At 34.6% G+C, this 20,737-nt stretch overlaps 3 protein-coding genes across 5 annotated transcripts; 2 read left to right on the forward strand and 1 right to left on the reverse strand.

Moving 5' to 3' along the window:
- The first annotated feature begins 2,273 nt into the window (after window positions 1–2,273).
- Window positions 2,274–7,998, forward strand: LOC145608672 (CDK5RAP3 protein homolog). The gene is made up of 10 exons (XM_081664278.1): window positions 2,274–2,410; window positions 2,497–2,631; window positions 4,104–4,198; window positions 4,289–4,383; window positions 4,478–4,613; window positions 4,722–4,874; window positions 4,994–5,545; window positions 5,695–5,903; window positions 6,153–6,285; window positions 7,650–7,998. The coding sequence occupies exons 1-10, from the start codon at window positions 2,350–2,352 to the stop codon at window positions 7,779–7,781; spliced, it is 1,701 nt and encodes a 566-aa protein (XP_081520404.1). The 5' UTR covers window positions 2,274–2,349; the 3' UTR covers window positions 7,782–7,998.
- A 509-nt stretch (window positions 7,999–8,507) lies between these two features.
- Window positions 8,508–13,369, reverse strand: LOC145606928 (protein STRUBBELIG-RECEPTOR FAMILY 2-like). Its single transcript, XM_081662751.1, has 16 exons — window positions 13,279–13,369; window positions 12,323–12,455; window positions 12,154–12,225; window positions 12,004–12,069; window positions 11,841–11,912; window positions 11,672–11,743; window positions 11,285–11,356; window positions 11,100–11,165; window positions 10,947–11,012; window positions 10,535–10,866; window positions 10,099–10,337; window positions 9,744–10,009; window positions 9,499–9,643; window positions 9,177–9,316; window positions 8,925–9,081; window positions 8,508–8,654 (listed from the first exon to the last, which is right to left on the reverse strand). The coding sequence occupies exons 1-16, from the start codon at window positions 13,367–13,369 to the stop codon at window positions 8,508–8,510; spliced, it is 2,136 nt and encodes a 711-aa protein (XP_081518877.1).
- Window positions 13,370–15,118: 1,749 nt separating this feature from the next.
- On the forward strand, window positions 15,119–20,357 carry LOC145608821 (uncharacterized). Of its 3 annotated transcripts, none has more exons than XR_014105902.1 (4): window positions 15,119–15,947; window positions 19,469–19,534; window positions 19,648–19,790; window positions 19,869–20,357. XR_014105902.1 is itself a non-coding variant. In XM_081664415.1 (3 exons), exons 1-3 carry the CDS (start codon window positions 15,288–15,290, stop codon window positions 19,705–19,707), a joined length of 786 nt encoding a protein of 261 aa, XP_081520541.1. In that variant the 5' UTR covers window positions 15,119–15,287; the 3' UTR covers window positions 19,708–20,357. The 3 variants fall into 3 exon arrangements, 1 of the variants encoding a protein (XP_081520541.1); XR_014105901.1 differs by having other exon boundaries at window positions 19,648–19,771; XM_081664415.1 differs by having other exon boundaries at window positions 19,648–20,357.
- Window positions 20,358–20,737: the final 380 nt, after the last annotated feature.

A 20,737-nucleotide genomic window follows, 5' to 3' on the forward strand; every position in this document is an offset into this window, starting at 1 on the left:
TTATTTTTATTTTTTTGAGGAGAGTTTCTACTTTATTTAGATTCAACTAAAATTATTTTTAGTGAATTTAAATACTACATATTTTATATTTTACTTAAATTATTTTTATTTAATTGAAATTCTTTGCACTGGTTTCTATTATATTTCTTGCATACAGTTAGTGATTTTTACTGAACTTAAATTATTTTTATTCAATCTAATCTGTTTAGAGAGCCACGTAGGATCTAATCTTTTTAAAGGGGAGTTTTTTCCCGAGTTTTTAGAGAGCCACGTAGGATCTAATTTTCTTAGCGCGCCATGTAGGATTATAAATCTTAGTAATAGCCAATTAAATAAGAGAAAAAAAATATAAACGAACCGTGCATCGCACGGGCTTCATCTATAAATTTTAGAGAGCCACGTAGGATTTAATTATCTTAACGCGCCATGTAGGATTATAAATTTTAGTTGTAGCCAATTAAATAAGAGATAATTAATTTATTTTAGAATTACTTAATTCAAATGTCATGTAAGCAAAATTGACGAATGATATTTTTTAGTTTAAATTAAATAATATAAAATATTATCTTTTGATTTTAGGAATTTTATCTAAATGTGCAACAGAATTTAGCACATAAGTATAAAAAAAAAATTAAAAAAAAATTCAAACAAACCGTGCATCGCACGGGCTTCATCTAGTTGAATTATATTTGTTAAACAGTATTATAAATTATGATTTTTCTAGATAGTGGCCCTCTATTGACATTTTCAAATTGCGTCCCAATTTTTTAAGTTACAAACAGTTGACTTTAGATGCATTTCGTAAGTTAATTGTAATCTTGCCTTTTTTTTTTTTTTTTTTTGGAAAATGTTATACATAGCCCTTAGGGCTACATATAAGCATTAACTTTAAACATGAAAACCATAAAAAGTTAAGAAATCATAAAAGTATAAACATTGATTTACGCGTATTTTTGTCATAAATTCCTAACTTTATACAATTTCTAAAAGTGTACTTAATGCTTATATATAGACCTTAGCATTACCCTTTTTTTTTTTTTTTTTTGAAATATTTTAACCTTGCCATTTGTTAATACATCATTTAGGAATTCCACTAATTATCTTGCCAAAGCCTTTAATGTTAGAAAATAAGGGTGCAATTGTGTTTGATTAATGCGGAACAACAAAATAAGAATGAGAAAAGCAATAAAGAAGATAAACAAACACAATATGTGGTTTGGTCAAATAAGACATACATCCATGATTCCACGAGCAACCTAATAGTCATATCTTCAACATTAATGTTTTGTGAATCCATAATAATAGAGAAGAATTCATATATATAACACTTAAACGGTTTACTTTCTTCTAGACGAAGATCATGAAGTCTAGATTTAAGTAGTAGATGGTTTGTCACGCTTTTTGTCATATAAAGTGACTCCAACTTCAACTACAAACCCGCAGTAGTCGTTTCATTGGCAACCTCTCTCAAAACTTTATTAGAAAGTCATAATTGAATTACCGAAAGAGCCTTCAAATCAATCTCATTCTACTTATTCAACGTCATGCTTGAAGGTTTTTTGGATACATCTTCAAGAGTCCTGTTACAACTACGTTGATACAAGATAGCTTTCATCTTCAATTGCCATAGGAAAAAATTATATCGAATGTCAAATTTCAATGACATACGTTAATCAAACTAGTCTATAAAACAACTAAAACCTAAGACCATAAACCTGACTCTAAATACCAATTGTTTAGAAAATAAGGGTGTAATTGTGTTTGATTAATGTGAAACAAGTCAATGGGAAAAAAGAACGAGAAGAACAAAAAAGAAGATAAACAAATAATACAAGGATTTAAGTGGTTAGGTCTAGTTTGACGGAAACACTAGAGTAACCTTTAGGCTTTGTTTGATAAAAAGATTTTTAGAAAGCTCTTAGCTTATTGAGCACTATTAGAGGTTTGAACATAATAAAAAGCTAATGTGTATGTCTGATATAAGAGGTTTTTGAAATTAGCTTATTGAACAATTAGCTTTTTTGGGTATTAAATACACTGAAACAAAAACAAACAGCTACTGTTTATTTTTGTTTTAGCTAATTACCAAATACTACACTAAGTTATTTACAACTAACTAGTCAAATCAGCTAATATAATTAACTAAATCAAACCAATTAATACAATCCGCTAATTAAACGGCTAATAGCTAATGTCAAAAAACATCCAAAATTCCAAAACAACCCATTTTAGGCATTTTTCACCTTTTGACTGATGTAGTGATCGGACTTCCTTTCTTTTGAGTAACTCAATTCAATAGACTTTTTTTGCTTAGAATTCCAGCGTTGGTAGAATTCAAAATCCCCAAAAATGCCATCTCAAGAAGACATTCAAAATCTTCCAATTGACATCTCATTCTCTCGCCTCGGAGGTTAGGTTTAATGTAATCATTTTCTCAATTTTCATTCAATTTTTTCCTGATTTTGTTGTTTGATTGTAATTTTGTTGAAATTGAAGAATGGCTTGTGGATCGGAAGAGAATTCCTGGGGATTGGAGAAAACGATTGAATGCAATCAGAGCTAAGATTTCATCCGCCTTTGCTTCGCTTCCTAAAGATGTTGATCCTTACTTCCATACTCTCGATTCTGAAGGTGTGTTGATCATATTTTTTGGTATTAATTTTGTGTTTCAATCATAAATATACAATGAAAATTTGCTGATTATTTCATTTTTTTTTTGTTTTTGGGTTTCTGTACTACGTAATTTACTTTGAAAATGAAGAATTTTTTAATTTGATTTTATTTTTATTTAATTATGTGCAAAATTATGGTTTAAATTTTTCTCAGAGGAACAATATCCCAGGATAAACTGCAAATGTTGCAATTTTATTAGCTTTATTTAGGAGGAATTACTACAAATAATTAGACGAGACATTGTTTGATTATTAGAGAACGAATAATAAGGTAAGACGTAGTTATGCTTGAGAATTAATCATCAAAATCAGCATGCTTATATGGAATTGAGACGTTGAGTAGTTGCACCTTTTCCACAAGAACAATTAAAATGCCACATCAGTTGTTAGTTTGAAATTCTTCCATGACGGACCTTCAATGTAAATTTATTTGGAATTGTAGACGATATTTTTTTTTTCCTTAAAAAGTTTGGATAACTCGGGTGGAACCGTGGAACTTTGTGAGATGGTGAAAAGGTTTGATTAATTGCTTGCTGATTTCGCCTTAGCTGAAGACGAGGTGGAGGGAAGAGGAAGTTGAATACAATTTTTGGTGTATGGTTTACTAATTTGTTATTTTTTTTCCTCTCTAATCATATGAACTAGGTGTTTTTTTTTAGTGCCGCAAACCTTGCCAAGTAGGTATGTCTGGGTAATCTAAGGCTCTAAGCTATAGCTGAAAGCACTTGAGCATCTGATTAGTTACCATTCCATTCTTAATGTGTTTTTTTTATATAATTTTTTTGTAACAATAATTTGGACGCATTCTTGTTCTGCTTTGTTGGTTTTGTCCAGCCATTCATCATATTTGTATTGATTGTAGCTTTTAGCAAAGGAATGCTCGGCCTCTAAGTAGCGTGTATCTCAATTTATATATTTTTTTATTGCATTCTGATCCCATTGCTGATTTAGGTCCTCCTACATAAGATTTAGGTCTTTAGCTGTTTAAAGTGATTGAATTTTGACAACATAAGTGTTTGGATTTATAAAAGATATTTTTAAGTGATGAAGCCCTCATTTGCAGAGATGGTGTTGGATGAGGAGTGTTTTTTTTGTTTTTTTGGTTACTTCTATGATTTGTTTGTTTTATACATCTGCTCATTTTTATACTTAGTACCAAAAATTCGTTTTACATCTTTTAATAAAATCTTAAAATTTTGAATTTGTGGAATATTTGAAATCGTCTGGGATTAAAGTTCCTATAATTCATTAATTACATGGTTATTTCAAGTTCTCTGCCTCACTTTACATCTCATTCAACGCTTGTTCACTTATTTAATATCTTTGAACTTAAAGATAGTGGGTTTTTACTAAATGCCCTTTAATTATGTAGCTATACTTGTCCAGCTGGTTTCTGTGCATAACAATGATTTTTCCCATATCTTTCACCAGGAATTGATTATTTGGATGCAAAAAAAATATATGAAATTCTTTTGAAGACCAATCCTGAAAGCCGGAACATATTTGGTCGGCTTTCAGGCGCTGCTGTAAGTTCTTATTTCTCTCCTTGCTGCTTAGCTGTATGTTTTTAACTGAAAAATTTTGCTAAATTTTGCATTTTGTGATTACGGTGACAGGGTGTATGGGAAGCAATTGTCCAGGCATATGAGAAGGATCATGTATTCCTTGGTGAGGCTGCTCAAACCATGGCCCAAAATGCTAATTATGAGATGTAAGCCCAAAGTCTGATCTTCTATCATTATGAGCAAACTTGTTGGTTGCCAATCATGTTGATTAATTGATTTTTTTTCCCCCTCAATTTGAAGCCCTTACTTAAAAAAGCAGGTTCAGAAGACACAGCAACAGTTTGCAGAGCTTGATCGCAAGGAAGCTGATATCAAAAGAAGTGCAGCTTCATCAGCAGCAAAGTATGCTGAAGCTTGTCAAGAACTAGGATTGCAGGTGTGTGTTTCATAACTTGGGTTATATTACTAAACCCCATTTCTTGAATCCTGTGAAGTGAGTTTTCATAATGATTCTGAGCAGTTTGATTTTAATTTTTGCTTTTAGGGGAATAATGTAAGACTAGAGCTCCTAGGGAGTGCTACAAAATCTCTTCCAAGTATCTTCAGTAATATTATGGAAGTCGTAAGTGGTGATTCTGTTGCGCAAGCTATTGAATACTACTCCAGTATCGTTACAGAGCTTCATACCAATAAGGATGTAAGCTGATCTATACTTTTTATCTTTCCAATTTTTGCTTTTTATTGTCTGGTGAAAGCTGCTTTACGATGACAACTTTGCCTGCCTGTTGCTAATATAGTCTCATTTATTTTATACAGAGTACATCTGGCATCGTGGTTCAAAGTTTAAGGAATATAATTGAAAACCCACCTACACTTAGTGTCTCTGTGGTATCTGATTTGGTCGAGTCCACAAATGATGTGTCCAACCTTAATGAACATTCTGATACTTGTGGAACCCTGAGCACCGGGGCAGATGGCATTGATTGGGATATAACATTAGATAGCTCTCAGATTGACTGGGATATTGGCGCTGTTGAAGAGACTGATGATGCTGCTAATGGGTTGGGTCCTTATGAAATTATAAATGCTGAAGATTTTTTGCAAGATTCTTCAGCAATTGAGACTGAAAAGTTTGGCCAGGCTGCTCCAAGTGGTGGAGGGCCCATTGATGTTGAGGTTTCGGAAATATCGTGGGATTATAGTGTTGACAATTCTCAAGTGGAAGCAACGGAAGATTCTGATAAACATAATGCAAAGGAAGCTCAAACATCTGCTCTGAATACTTTAGCTGATGCTCAAGTCTCAGGTGATAGAAGTCCACTTTTGGAGACGGAATACAGGAATAAAATTCTTGATGATCTCTTTGAGGTATTTAAATGTTTCTGCTATGTGTTAACAGCACCTTGTATCACTCATTAATTTTGCCTTTTATCTTTCAATCTGGTAAAAGTAAAGGGATGGATGAAATAGAACTGATCTGCAGTGTTTCTTATTGTTCCAATTGTACCTTTTCACAGATCAAGGCATTTTTAAACCAGCGTATGATGGAGTTGAAAAATGAAGAAACTTTGTCCTTGCAACATCAAGTTCAGGCAGTTGCTCCATTTGTCTTGCAACAGTATTCTACTGATAACATTCAGAAAATGCTTTCTGACGTTTCAACGGCCATATCTTTGCTAACAAACAAAAAAACAAGAGACTTGATCATGATATTAAATTCAAGAAGGTGCTCACATTTATGACTATATGAGACTATATTAGCATTTTCTCCCTCCTTCCAATACTAAGAATTTGTCCTGAGATTTCTGCTGTGCATGTCATTGTCTTCATCTTACTGCTATTTTTTTTACATTTGAGCCGTCTGCCTTTTGCTATAATAATTCATTAGATCATTGACAGAATTTTATGTTTTCAAATCATCAATAATTTGTGATGTATTTGGAGCTACAGCTCTAATTATTTCCATTTGTTACAGATTCTTAGACAGACTAGTGCAAAACTTGGAAGAAAAAAAGCATCATGAAGTAAAGCTGAAAGATGGTTTGAAAGACTTGTCTGCGAAACGTATGGAGTTGCAGAATTCAATTTCTTCATCTTGGCCTAAGCAAGTGAGTATTGTGTGCTCGGTTTCTTGTGCCATGCTTCAATTGTTAGTTTTGGGAAGAATTTGTTCTATTGGAAATTATGGATTTGTAGCAGGACGATAATCTTCAAATTTTGAATGATGACGTTTTGCTTAAGAAACCAAATAAGCCAATAGTCTTTTTTAAGAAGAAGATGAGTTTCGAGTTTAATAAATTAACGATTTTGAGGTGCTAACACTAATCGTCTTGTTTGACTTGACTGTTGGGGTGAGGCGAGAAATGAGTAATGACTACACCCCTTAGTGTACATGTAATTTAGTTTGTCCGATAAAATTGACGCTTAAGGTGCAATTTACTTATCTGGACATTTTCTGAAGTTATTTGAGCTTACCTGAAATATTTGTGCTTGTTAGAACTTTTTTAGTTAAAATTTGATGTAAACCTTATTCACTATATGAACTTATATTTCTCGAACCTATCTAAACTTATTATTTTTATATGAATAATTTTTTGTAATAAGTGGGAATAAAGTGAACAAAACAAGCCCTTTAATCAAGATTTTAAATGGCTCTTGAAATCCCTTCATCTTCTTGCCTGAAAACTTAAAAGTTTGGGTTAGTGAAGAGTTATCCTTGAGGAGGGTGCAATGTTCATGAAAAATAAAGAGGCAAAATATAATTTATGTGTGTGTGTGTGTGGGCGTGCCTTGTGAACAAGATCTTTCTAATGTAATCTGGGGTCCATCTTATTAGATAAAGAAGATAGAATTAGTTGCAAAATCATACCAGTATAGTTGGCCTTGGCTAAATACATGTCATGAAGGAAGACACTTTGCACACTTAAACCTTAGTTTGTGAAATGTAAGAACCTAAATGCTCAATGCAACTGAAAGGAGACAGCAGAGAGCGGAATTGTGGTTTTCTTCTATTTCACTTGTTTATTGACTAATAGAGAGGAAAATCATGAGATTCTAGTATTTTTCATTCAAGAATTATCAACAACTGATGCATTTGATGCGATTTGAGCTAGTGGTTCTGCCTCTCCCTCCTTTACTTTGGTACTTTAGTGCTACATATTAAATACAGTGGAAGAGTTGGGGATCAATCAATCAATCAAATCCTTTTCCCACAAGTGGGGTCGGCTACATGTAGGAGTTGGGGATGAACATATAAAAATGTTTTGGTGTTATTGTACTTCAAAAATGCACCTCAAAATGTGATAGTCTTTGTATTATTTGCTTTTGCTGGTTGAATGACAGAAGTCAGACTTGATGCTATTTTGTTGCCTGCATGCAGGCTGTACTTTAGTGCGTGCGTGCATATATTCATATTACTAATTTGACCTGAATCCGATGAGCAGAAGAATTAACGAGTGCTCTTTATTCACAGGAAGTAGCAATCAACAAAACAAGGGAGCTGAAGAAACTATGTGAAACCACTCTTTCATCCATGTTCAACGGAAGACCTGTCAAGATAATTGGAGAAATTAATTCCTTGTTAAATAGTGGTGTATCTGTGTGATCTTTTTAGCTGTTCTCCCAATCTTTTCTACCAGTGTTAGCATGTACTAATAATAGGAACCAGCAACAGGCTAACTTGGCATTCTTACACTTTGTTGTGTTTTCAATAAAGACGTTGAAATGTTGAATATAGTTTAGAAAGTTTATAATGTTGTATAACTCTGTTTTGGTATATATTCTTAACAAATTAAGCTTCAAATAAGGATTTATTTCTCAAATTTTCATCTGGTTTAATTTTGTATGTTTATCATTAGTTGCTTCAAGTCTAAGGGCCGGACCATGTTCATTTATGTAAGGTGGAATGTAACATGAAGCAGTATATCTGATGAGCCCCTTTTCTTTTCCGTCTTCCCTATCAAAAATTTGTTTAGCTGAATGTAGTCGACATAAATTTGAATTTGAAATCAAACACTACAGAGAACAAATCTTGAACAGAAATAAACTGAACCTATGATAAAAAGAAACTGTTAAACCATGAGCTATTGTTTACTCTGTGCCACTATTTTTCAGTTATATCCTAACTCACCAATGCTAGCTTGCATTGGACTCACAGTATTACAGTGTAACCGTGCCTTATTAGGCATTGGGCCATACTATAAGACTCCAACTGTTAATGATAATAGCTTTGCACATCCTGCATTCCTATCTCTAAGTTGAGTGGCAGTTGCTGGCATTGCTGCAACAATGTATTTTCTGGTCTGACCAATTCATACTGGCATGAAGCTTCTCAGGAGAGTTCAGAAAAACGAGTTTTAGTTGACCGAAAAGATCTCTCAAAGGCATCACCTTCTACAACATCTGCCCCAGGCTTTGGCAAGATTCTCATTAGAGCTTCAACAATTTCTGACATTCGTGGCCGGAATTCTTTTTCAGGCTGTTAAAGATTCAAAGAAAGCACGTAAGGAACAGAGCATGTGTTGGTCCACATAGTATTTGGGTGGCCATGAGACTTACGGATGATCAGCACGTAGAATTTTATATGAACTACAGTGAAATTATCTTGGATGTATACAAGTTTTGGTTTTTCAAACATGGGAAAGATATTTCCTATCATGTGGGATAATGTGAAAACTTTTGATGGGTTATATAAGCCAAAGCACAGAGGTTTGAGCATGTCTTAAATTTGTTCTGGATGAGTATTTACCTGGACACATAAAGATATGATGTCAGCACATCTCGAGAGAGTCTTTGCAGAGATTGATCTTCTTAGGATTGGATCAACCATGTCTTCAAGAGATCCATAATCATGAAGCCTATGTGAAGCCCATTTTACCAAACATTGTTCTTCTGTTGCTCTAGAGCTGAAACACGATGTCACAGGAATGATAAATTTTGTTAGCAGATGCAAATCATATCCATCAGAGTACTATAAATTTTTTCAAAGCAGTTACAGTACCTGTCAAATGGCCTCCTTCCGGTCAAAAGTTCCAGAAGCAAGACACCAAAGGCATATACATCAGTCTTTATGCTCTCTAATCCTGTTTGCCCATATTCTTGTGGAATGTAGCCACTGTCATTGATAGCCATCTCAGCAGCCTGTTTATTGCAGTTGTAATAGACAGTGATAATTAAAGACCAAAATATTTTCGGAACCACACGTTGGGAACTAGAGAATTGCAAGCATTGAAATACAAGATGTGAGCAAAACTGAGAGGTCAATGCAGTGTATACTCTTGCAATGTCATTAGCACTTATCTATGCAAAAATATTGTATTTACCTTGACTTTGATACTGTTGCTGGTGAGAGGCCTCAATATAGAAAGTCCACTGTCAGCTACTTGAGGCTTAAGCTCATCATCAAGCAAAATGTTGGCGGCTTTCAGATTGCAGTGTGCAATTGGGGGTGACAAGGAATGCATATAACTGACATCGAATAAAAAATCCCAGTGAGATAAGAGAGAAGAATAGCAGCACAGGTGAGAGTGATATTTGTATTTTTTCAAGGAACTACAAAGTAGCTTACTTCAGGGCTTCTGCCACACCAACTGCTATCTGAATACGGAGGTCCCAGGTAAGTGGCAAAAAGAATTTACAATGAAGAGCTTTATCAAGAGTCAAATCTCTGACATATTCATATACAAGAAGGTGATGTCCGTTCTCCACACAGTAGCCAGTAAGACATACAATATTTGGATGCTGCAAACGAGATATGCTACGAACAACATCCAAAAATTGTTCTTCTTCATGGAAAGACAGAGATACCAAGTTTATGTTTTTCACAACAAAAATCTGGAAACCAAGAGCATGGATATTTTGAATCAGCTTATCATCAGACTGAACTTAATTTGAAAAGATAAAATCAGCACTCAAAAATATACCTGGCTGTCAGGGAACTTAGCTTTGTAAACTGAACCAAGCGATCCTTCTCCAAGAAAGTTTTCTTCATTAAAGTTATTTGTAGCCAACTGGAGTTCAGATACTGTGTAAAGTTTTGCATTTGGGGGCACTTTGCCATTGGTAGACACACGAACAGCAGATGTATGTCTGGGTAAGGCCACAGGTGGAGTTTTGAATGACAAATTTTGTGGGAGATCTTCATATCTTCCAGAAGAATGATCTGCTTAGGAGAAAAAAAAAGTAACATTAGTTAAAATTCTGAAGTTAGAAACAAACATACACCAAAATCTGTGCTTCCACAACCTACAGTAGATGCTATGCTGGAGCAAAATGCAAAACCAGTGTGAAAGGAATTAAGGAAGGACCGAAGGAACGTCTGAAAGAAAAAGAATTCTATATAACAAATAATATGATTACCTCCATTTGAACTAACTGGAAAGGAGCACATTGACCTACGGCTGCTGTTTAAGCTTTCAGGCTCAGCAGTATGATTTCGCTTAATGTGGACAACAATAGCAAGTCCCAGAAGAGTTAAAATGAAGGCTGCTCCTCCAACTCCTAAAGCTATTATTCCTAAAGCCTTCCCCTTTCTCTTGTGCTGCTGTTGTGTTTCCCTAGAAGGATTCTTTTCTATGGCGCTTGACTCAGCTATTGGTGGACTAGAAATATTCTGCTCACTGGGGACCTTATCGTAAGGAAAACTCCATGGAGAGTAAGAGACAACTCGACTGAAATTATTGCCTCCAATCCTAAAAAAATCATAAAAGTGATATTAAGTGTGAAATGTGATATAGTAATTGCTAATTAGGAACTCCTCTTAGGCTCTTACCATAGATTTGTAATGGTTTGAAAATGCTGTGGGATGATGCCACTGAAATGATTATCCTGAATGTTCCTGGAAATACATCGTAGCCAATATTATGTGAATGTTACTGAAGCAAATCACAAATAAGTCATATTGCATATATAAGATTTGACTTACAATTCAATCAATGCTAGGTCAGCCAGGTATACCACTGAACCTGTGAGTTCATTGTTTTGCAGATACCTGCATGATATTCATATCTTCAATTAACTAAGATGATTTTAACACTGAAGAGGCATTGACAGATAGATCTTAAACATGTTCGGGTTCGGTTATCATCTCTACAGAATTAGTAAACTTACAGTTTGGTAAGATTTGTCAGAGATGCAAATGAGCTCGGTAGATCTCCACTGAACTTGTTGTATGATAGATCCCTGTAGCAGTAGATTAATATTAGACAATAAGGATAACAAATGAACAGTATCGGCATTAGAAAATTCCTAGTGATTAAGCCACATGATTATAACAAATGAAGAAAAGTATAAAGATGTCAATGATTAGAATATGCAAAATAAGATGGAGAAACAATATATGCACACAAGAAATGTTTTTTGATGCCTGTGCTGTCAGATAATGTGCATGCAGGATTTTAACAATTGGCTCTGTCAGATTATGTGCATATATGATCCTATATTAATTGAAACCAGCAACTTAGGCTAGGATGGATATAGAGTGTTAAGGAAACATACATTTCCTTCAAGTTGTCAAGACCTTTGAACACACTTCCAATGGGTCCAGATAAAATGTTGTGACTCAGATTCCTACCAAAGAAAATTTTTTATGTTATTTTAGCATAAGACCAGCATAATAGTAACTGACAGAATAAACCTTCAAGTTAGGATAAAGCAAGCTACTCACAGGTGTCGTAAGTTTCTCAAGAAAGAAAGGGTCTGTGGAATGCTCAGTAAAAATTTGTTTTCTGCCAAATTCCTGCATGACATAATAGAACGAATTGTAAGCTCATGGGCATTCAATAACTTTAACTCAAATAATCATTAAAAAAAGACAGAACAGGCCTTACAAGTAGGTGACATTAGGTGGAAGGCCATCTGGGATCATTCCTCCAATTCGATTTGAGCTGATATCCCTAGTGTTGCAAAGGAGAAGTCAGAAAAGACTATACACTAGTAATACGACAAGCTGAAAAACAAGTGAGATCGAGGCCAATTACAAGTGTTTTAAGCTGTGGAGATTGAAAAGCAGGCCACCAAGGTATCCCTCAAGCTCCAATCCATGCAGTTTGCTTCATCGCAGAGAACGAAGAAGTCGAGTTAGCATTAGTACACAGTTTACAAAATTTGCATCAAAGAGAAACGTTGAGGGAACTGAGTGGGATTTACATATGAATGACAGATGAGCCAGAGCATTCGATTCCAGTCCAAGATTGTTCACATGGATCTCCACCTTCTGACGTCCAACCCTTAAGCTGCTTTGGCCTTTTTAGGGCATTGTACAAGTCATGCAGTGCTAAAGCTGCATTTAATAAAACGTTCTCATTCAATTCAAACAAATTTTAGTTGAACTATTTTATAATCACAGAAAGTTATCTAGTAACCCAAATATTGTATCAGCATTACAATATGTATTTGAATAACAATTCTCCAGTCACATTATCCGATTATAATCCCCTCATCGAATCCTTGATAATCTTTCCAAGCCATATTACAAGCAACTAACATCATCTAACTTGCAAAATACATTGGTCTAATGTTATAAACTCGCTCACAGAAGTTTGTCTTCAAGATATAGACTTATGATGATCCCCCACAACCCAGGATAAACCTTCTCTAATCCTAGTAATATAACATAGAACTTGGACAATTCACATAACATTTGGAATTATGAAGCAACAAGACCTTTGGAACCATAAAACCCACACCACTCTCTAATACGAAGTATGCAGTAATCTTCTGTCAATCATGGAAGATTAAAATCAGTAATATATGCTCCTTAGAAATGAAGCACAAGTCGGCTATCATCACTAGTACATAGAAACACCAAGTATAATCACCTTAATTAGCGAAAAACAAATCTTATCTTCGTATGTTAAGAACTAATACTTCCATAGTTTTGTACTCCAAATGTACTTTAGACCAATTTTCAAAAAATTACACTCAACGCATAATCTATTCAAGATCAAAATGACACTGCCGACAGTAAATCACAATACATTCATGAAATTATATTAATAAACATCAATTACTCGGATCATAACAATTTCTTCACAGAACACGACGAAATACAGAATTCACATGATAAATTGTATGAATAATTTGCAGAGAGACTAAGAAATTACCGTCGTTTGGATCAGTTGCAGCTTCCGAAGAGAGTATCGCCGAAACGAACACGAGGAAACAAAGGCTCGAAAAACGCAGCAAGAACGCCATCATCAATTCTCACTAGAAATCAAAGAAATGCAGAAATTATTGTAGCTCTTAATCAAAGAAACATTATCAAAAATCCTTCACGAAAACAGAGTTCCAGTATTCAAGAATCAAGTAAGCAGAAAACCAAAGCATAAATTATACTTGAATACATCACAAAATCGCTATAATAATACGTTTTTCATCAGAAATCTCAGAACAAAGTTCGAAATATCAGAACTACAACGAAAATTAGGGTGAATATAGAAGCAAAAAATTAAACACAAATAAATCAAAGTAAGCAGAAAACGCCATTAACAACCGATTATCACTAGAAATGTAAAACAAAGATAAACATCGAAGTTCAAAGATCAGCAGAAAATATACCGAAGAAGAAGAAGAAAGCTGCAAATTCGATTGACAACGAACAAATGAAATTCGACCAAAGAATGGTTGAATTAATCGAATACTCTGGAATTTAAAGAGTAGTAGAAGAGGAGTTGCAAGAAAGCAGTGAAGTGAGTGATGAAGAATTACGAAAAACTTGATCGAGTAACAATGGCGGTGAAGGTTGAAGATGTTGAGAATGAGGAGAGAGAAAATGGAAGTGTGTGAGAGTTTGTTATTGCAGAGGAGAGAGAAAATGGGAGGAAATCTATTGCTGTAACCGTTTTTATGGCGGGCCCAGAGCAAGTGCCAGGTCAGCTCATATATTTTTTTTTTTTTTTTTTTTTTTTTTTGTAAGAGGGAGGAATTTTGAGAACTTCTAGAATTATCTCACTCCATTCCAAATTTGCTGCCTTAAAAGTGATTATTTTGAGTGATTATTCATGAAATACATGGTTAATGGATTAATTATGCCGTTGTCAAGGAAAAAAAAAAAAATTATGCCAAATGTAACTAAGTATCCACATGTAATACTTGTATGTAAAATGGTGATAAATTATACATATACGACCTTAAGTAGTGGTTTAGGGTAAAATCGGTAAAAAACAGTTTTGACTACAAATAGTAAAAAAAAATTGCATTTATTACGATTTTGCCATTTGAGAAACATAACTTGTTTCTCATGTTGACAACTTGGAATTTCTACTAATTAACTACTCGCATAATATTAAAAAGAAAGTTGCAAGTTTATGATGAAATTTCTTTTTATGTAGTTTAATGAGTTCGTATGATGCACTTAATTCATATACCGTAGTTTATGTTATTAGAGTTAGTTTTCATCATAGGTAGTTGTTATTCTTTATTAGGCAATGCGAACATTGATATTTAGGGTTATAGAGTATAACCTATTAAATTGTGAATTTGAAGATCAGACAATAATACTTCAATAAATTATGGAATTTTCATTTTCCTTATATGGTCATCAAGTCTAAAAACAATTGGTAAAAGTAATTTGCACTTAAAGGGAAAGCGTGATAGTGATTGGCTGATTACAGGGAAAGCGAGAAAGATACATTCTCCCTTATTCAAATAAGACTTGAATTAAAGAAGGGAAAAGATTGGTATTAGAGGAATCCAATTTCATTTTTCATTTACCAACTCCGTTACATATTATTTGCAACAATTTGACATAAAGTAGAAGGGGAAAGTGTCTAACCGTTGCAAATAATTTGTAACGAAAATAGTAATAAATTAAATCCCTCCATTTTTAAAAAGATTTGGATAGAAAATAAAAGCTCACTCGTTCCCTCAACTCATTTCCTTTTTTCTATTTCGTTATTACTCTCTAGTCTTTCCCTCCACAATCATAATTCATAAACCAAACAAAGTGTCAAGGGTAAGTCCATATGTAAATCCATTTCTACATTAGAACATCACCAATAATATTTCTCCGTATGATTTTTACCCCCAAATTAACAAAAACCATTTATTAAAAAGATTCATAGGCTCACCCAAAAACCCCTTGTACTGAAACTTTTGCAAGTTCTTCTCATCAATGGCGGAAACAGAAGCAACTAACGATAAACCAAAATCACCAGAAGAAGAAGATGAAGATTACATGGGTGATCTCTCAAAGTTCATCACAACCAAACCATCTCAACCTCTCAAACCCAAAAAACTCCCCCCCAAAACCCTACCCAATTCATCGCAACAACCCTCAAAGAAGAAACCCAAATTCCAAACATGGCAACACCAAAAAGAGCGAAAACAGCTAGAAGAAGATGAAAAAACCCTAGAAAATCTCCAATCAGCAATTCCCCAATCAAATATTGGGTTCAAATTGCTGAAACAAATGGGGTATACCCCAGGAAAGGGGTTAGGTAAGGAGGGTTCAGTGGGTCGAGAGGAGCCAATTGGGTTGGAGATACGCCGGTCGAGGGCGGGGATTGGGCGGGAGGATCCGGCGAAGGAGAGGGTGAAGAGAGAGAAAGTTAGGGAAGTGTGGAAGAAGAAGACGGAAGAGGTGATGTTGGAGGATTTCGAGGTTCGACAAAAAATGCAATGGAAGAGTAAGAGGATTGTGATTAATTATAATAAGGCGAAGGCGGTGCTTGATCAGTTGGAGAATCGAGAGCCCCAGGTTGAGCCGGAGAAGGAGGAAGGTGATGATGGGGAGGATGAGGAGGAGGAGGAAGAGGAAGTGATTACTGAAGAGGTATATTTATTTGGGACTATATTTGTTATGTTAGTTGTTTGAATTTTGAGCTGTGTTTTTTTTACTAGCATTGTGATTGTGATGTGTTTGTGTTTAATGATTATGTGATAAAAAAAATGGCTGAATTGTGTTCATTTTAGGTTAATTATAGTCATGATTTATCCTTAGTGGAGTAATTTGTGATCTTATATTGTTTGATATTGCCCAAGATTTTGTTTTCTTAAATAAAATTAGAATGTCAGTTTGCAGAGTCGAAATTGCAATGATATTACAGGACCTTTTGGTGTAAATGGCCGCCATATGGCTAGCATCCACCCTTGTAATTGATGTTGTTTAGACATTGTTATTTGCTTCTCATAACTTAAATTGAGTGAAGACTTTTGAGGTTGAGTGTTTTAAAGGAAATATATGATTTTGGTTAGCATTTGTGTTCTTCTATCATATTCATATAATTTAGGATATCCTTGTCTACTAAGCTAGGAACATTATATGTGCAAAGACATTCCACTTTTAAGCTGACAGAAATCTTTAGCTCTGGTGATAGCCGATTAACCATGTTGATTGCCATCTTGCAGTGAGTTTGTTATTTTACTTTCATAAGCTTAATTGGGTGAAGACTATAAGCGATTTGGTTCGTGTAGGAATTCTTGTATTGTATTGCTGATATCCTTACTCGAGTCTCACTTGGAATTTTTCCTTAATTTCTACACATGGAGTTATGTGAATTGTGACAGGGTTCTATGTACGACTCTTTGATCTTGATTCCTGAAAAAAATCTTAGTATCATGTGTTGTTGGGTTGATAACATATTCTATGTTTGGTTCTGTGTTAGCCTTTTAGGTGTCGAAAGGGAATGGAATAACTGATCCATTTGTTTTTTCTTTGGAATGAATAACGGAGCCATCTGTTTTATATTATGAATAGTATTCTTCACTTGAAAAGAGTTTGGTTTACACTTGAAAAAAAAAAAAAATATTCTGTGTCTTGGCACTGAGTTGACTTCTTTTTATGTGGTTTGTGGCTGTGAACTCATGGCCCGGTGGATCAAAATGTATGGTTATATGATGATGGGGGATTATGATCTGTCTGGTGTCATTCAGTTGAAATGCATGTTATGTCTTCTGTCCTCCTAAATTTCCCATCAATGTGAGGGTGTAAAGTTGTGGGAATCACATGCAAAAAAGGATTTCATCGATAGCAGAATATCTAGTTTATCACAATGAAGAATTTTCATGTCTCATGTAGTCATGTGAGAGAAATGATTGTTAAAACAAGGTAGTTTTCTCATTCATGCATTTTTTCCCCTATGTGGAGTGTCTAATTTTTGAACACATGGTATCTTATAGAATAGAAGGAATGATAAAACTTGCAAAATCCATTGTAAGGGTTTAGTTATAATCAATATTGAGTTTCAAGTTGTAGACCCAAAGCTGAGGGAGATTGTTATAAATTGACGTTCATATTGACAAGGTCATGTCTCCAATACATCCAATGTTGGTGGATATAGTAAGACTCAGGCTGGCCTTGAGATGTATGATTTCATAAACTCATGAGCAATTAGATCTGCTCTAGAAGACATAGGTTATGGCTTCAATGATGCCAATTACTAGAAAAGGGAATTGGCAAGTGATGCAGTAACTAAAGAATTTCTTCTTTCTTGTATAGAGTATATCCTCTGATATGTAATTTAGGGTTGTTTTTATTAGAAAAAACACACTTTTTTTATTTTTTTTTAAAAAAATGCTTTATATTTATAAACTACTTTAGCATAATTTATTAAGTACTATTTAAGTTATACTATGTTACTTGGAATCTTCATTTCACCTCAAGTATTGGACCTTTGAAACTTGGACACTTCATTTTAGTTTTAAAATACGGAAAATCTTCACAAAATAGCCAAGTTGGACACTTGACATAGACCTGTGTTGGGCATGGTAACGTATTTATTAGGCCATAAGATATATTTTATTTTGGAAAGTAGGTTTTTTTTTTTTCTTAAAATAATTTATACACTAGTTTGTTCTGGACTATTAATCAAGTTTAGGATTTTGAAATGACAAGAATGAATTTAAGGCAAGTCTTTCTTTATTGGAGAGGTTTTTGTAACGTTAGACTGGCTACATACGCGGGGGAGAGGGGGGGGGGGGGACCACTATATTTAGGGTAATACAAAAAAAAAAAAAACCTTGGATAGCGTAAGAAACTCTACTGTTCTGACTTCTGAGCTTAGACAAATGCCAGGCCTCAAAAAGATGTTATCAGTACACTTTTTTGATGGTTGTGAACCTTGATTATCACAAGTAATTAGATATTTAGCTTTAGACTATCATGGATTCAACTAAACAAAGCACCGTTGTAGTGAGCTACATAGGTTTTTGTGCTTTCAAGCAACATATGAACCACTTGCACTAGATTTGTGAGCCCCCCTTGTAATTAATGTTGTAGGAGCATTCCGTAATTTAACTCAGACAAGTTTGAATTTTGATAATGAAGAGTGTTTTAATTTCAATGAGTTGGGTTATTTTCTGAGTCTACTTTGTTTTCACCTTGTTATTGGAAGTTAATTGCGACATACTAAATTAAAGGTTAAATGCGTTGTCATAGATTAATGATCCCTTGACAATTGGGTGAGTTTATTAAAAATCTTTCCCGCAAAAGTAATAAAATATTGTTAGGTTTAAGTCGTTAAAGGAGAGTGACATGATAAAGTCAGGGAAAGACGACAATAATTTTGGGACAACTCTAATTGGCCTAATATAATAACAATGAATTGTATTATGACTTGGATGGAACTTACGGCTTCTTAATAGGTGTATTGAATAGTTAGTCCGTGGTTATATGGTGCTAGAAATATGATTTTTAGTTTGGAATAAGTTTTGGCTGAAAAAGTTACAGCACAAGAGTCGATTCAAAAGCAAATACAATTTTTATAAGTGTAATGGTTATAAAGAACTAAATTGATGGTACACCCTTACATTTTGCTTTAGATGGATTCCTGCATCTTCTTTTTGAACTTAATCTGCCATATCTTTTTACTGACTACCACAAGCCACGATGTTGTGGAAAGAAAAGTCATGCTCATGCCTGAAATTTGAGTATTTTGCTATGTGATAAGCTGACTTGAGTTTCAATTATATACCTGACGCTTGCATCTGTGACTCTTTTGGCCCTGCATACTAATCTCAGTGATATGCTAAGTGTCATTGATATTGTGTCCATTGTCATTAATGATTTTTAATGTCTGTATTTTGCAATTGATAAAATTTGCTTTCTCGTCTAGCTGAGGCTATTCCTGGGAGTGCTACTTACTAGTGCTAGCTATGGTTGATAGTGCTGCGTATTACACCAATTGATTTGTGTGTAGTCCTTGCTAATTATATGGCTGATTTTGTTTTTCATCTTGCCACATATATGTCTGAAATCAAAAGCCTCTATTCATGGTTGTTTGGATGGTGTGTTGCAGTTATTTCTTTTTTACTATATGCATTCACTAAATGACAGTTCTGGTGCATTTGATACAGGATTTGCTGGAGTTATTGGAGAAGCTTAGAGAAGAACATCGCTATTGCCTCTTTTGTGGATGTCAGGTGTGTGTCTAAATCAATGTGAGGCCTTTTCAATATTAATCTTGTTAAAAAGGCAAACAGTAAGGTGCATCTTTTGATAGCTAACCCCTGAAATTTACCTACCTTGATTTCAGTATGAATCCATGGAAGCTCTCCTCTCCAACTGCCCTGGACTAAACGAAGATGACCATTGAAGTGATTTCTTGACAGCATAAAGGGGCTAATTGCTAATTATGGGAATGTTCATTCATGTCTTCTGTAAGACTGGGCAATTATGGTTGTGACTGCAAATTCTCGACCCATCTCTTTATACTGGTCAACTCCTTTTAATCCATGCAGTGCTGCTTTCTTGCAGAAATTTTTGAAGACCTAATTCATCAGATTGGGTTTGCTTAAAATATGGGATGTCGTCGTATCAATGTCCTTGCTTATTGGAGAGAGGGTACACCTCCTTGCTTTGGTTTAGGTGGTGAAACATAAAGCATGGGTGATGGTGATATGGTTGACATTTTGGCCAGACTGGAATGGGTGCTGGATTGGCATTGTGGCCAGACTGGAAGGAGTGCCGGATTGCAATCCATATAGGCATATAGCCCACGTCGGATGTCTCCATTGATGAAAATTTGGTAGTGAGTTGGCTATTGATGCATACTCATTGTATCCCTTGTAAAATAGGGATGACTGTATCATGCCTATTAGCAGCCTCTCTGCAAGTTTCACTGTAGCTGTGCACTGGGGTTGAATATTGATGATGTTAACGTTGTAAACTGACACTTCCATGTGCATTTTAGAAAACCACTTTTAGCTTGTGATTTACAGACCAGAGTTACTAATTTATTGAAAAAGCTGTGTTGATAAATTTTCAAGATGTTAGTTGTTCTACAACTGTGGAGAGTGTCTTTTACAAATCATTGAAACAGGGTGGAGCTACAGAAAGCCGAGACGGAGTAGTCTGTGTGACATAATTAGAACAACTGCTTGGTCGCCTCATCCTAAAAGCAAGCCTTAATTTTCAAATATTTTGCTAACATTTCACAGTAACAATGACTAAAAGTAAGTATGTTTCTAAATAAAATGAGATGAGATAGTCATAACAATTTTTCAGAGGAAAAAAACAAAGATTGACATAACAAAATACACCGTACTTCGTATGAAACTAAGAACAAATCAACACGCTCGGCTGCTCCATCCTAAAGAAAGAAAGAAATTAAAAATTCTAGCAAA

The sequence above is a fragment of the Chenopodium album genome, chromosome 23 (genome assembly GCF_948465745.1).
Source record: "Chenopodium album chromosome 23, dcCheAlbu1.1, whole genome shotgun sequence".
Taxonomy (NCBI): Eukaryota; Viridiplantae; Streptophyta; class Magnoliopsida; order Caryophyllales; family Amaranthaceae; genus Chenopodium; species Chenopodium album.

What these genes read in the sequence shown, in the direction of transcription:
- LOC145608821 (XM_081664415.1), top strand. Translation starts at nt 15,288, where the DNA reads ATGGCGGAAACAGAAGCAACTAACGATAAACCAAAATCACCAGAAGAA. An exon ending in AGGAAGTGATTACTGAAGAG is followed by an intron (nt 15,948 to 19,468) that starts GTATATTTATTT and finishes CATTTGATACAG; the next exon opens with GATTTGCTGGAGTTATTGGA. An exon ending in GCCTCTTTTGTGGATGTCAG is followed by an intron (nt 19,535 to 19,647) that starts GTGTGTGTCTAA and finishes CCTTGATTTCAG; the next exon opens with TATGAATCCATGGAAGCTCT.
- LOC145608672 (XM_081664278.1), top strand. Translation starts at nt 2,350, where the DNA reads ATGCCATCTCAAGAAGACATTCAAAATCTTCCAATTGACATCTCATTC. An exon ending in CTCATTCTCTCGCCTCGGAG is followed by an intron (nt 2,411 to 2,496) that starts GTTAGGTTTAAT and finishes TTGAAATTGAAG; the next exon opens with AATGGCTTGTGGATCGGAAG. An exon ending in CCATACTCTCGATTCTGAAG is followed by an intron (nt 2,632 to 4,103) that starts GTGTGTTGATCA and finishes ATCTTTCACCAG; the next exon opens with GAATTGATTATTTGGATGCA.
- LOC145606928 (XM_081662751.1), bottom strand. Translation starts at nt 13,369, where the DNA reads ATGGCGTTCTTGCTGCGTTTTTCGAGCCTTTGTTTCCTCGTGTTCGTT. An exon ending in CTAAGTTCCCTGACAGCCAG is followed by an intron (nt 10,010 to 10,098) that starts GTATATTTTTGA and finishes CTTGGTTTCCAG; the next exon opens with ATTTTTGTTGTGAAAAACAT. An exon ending in TCATATCTTTATGTGTCCAG is followed by an intron (nt 8,655 to 8,924) that starts GTAAATACTCAT and finishes AATCTTTAACAG; the next exon opens with CCTGAAAAAGAATTCCGGCC.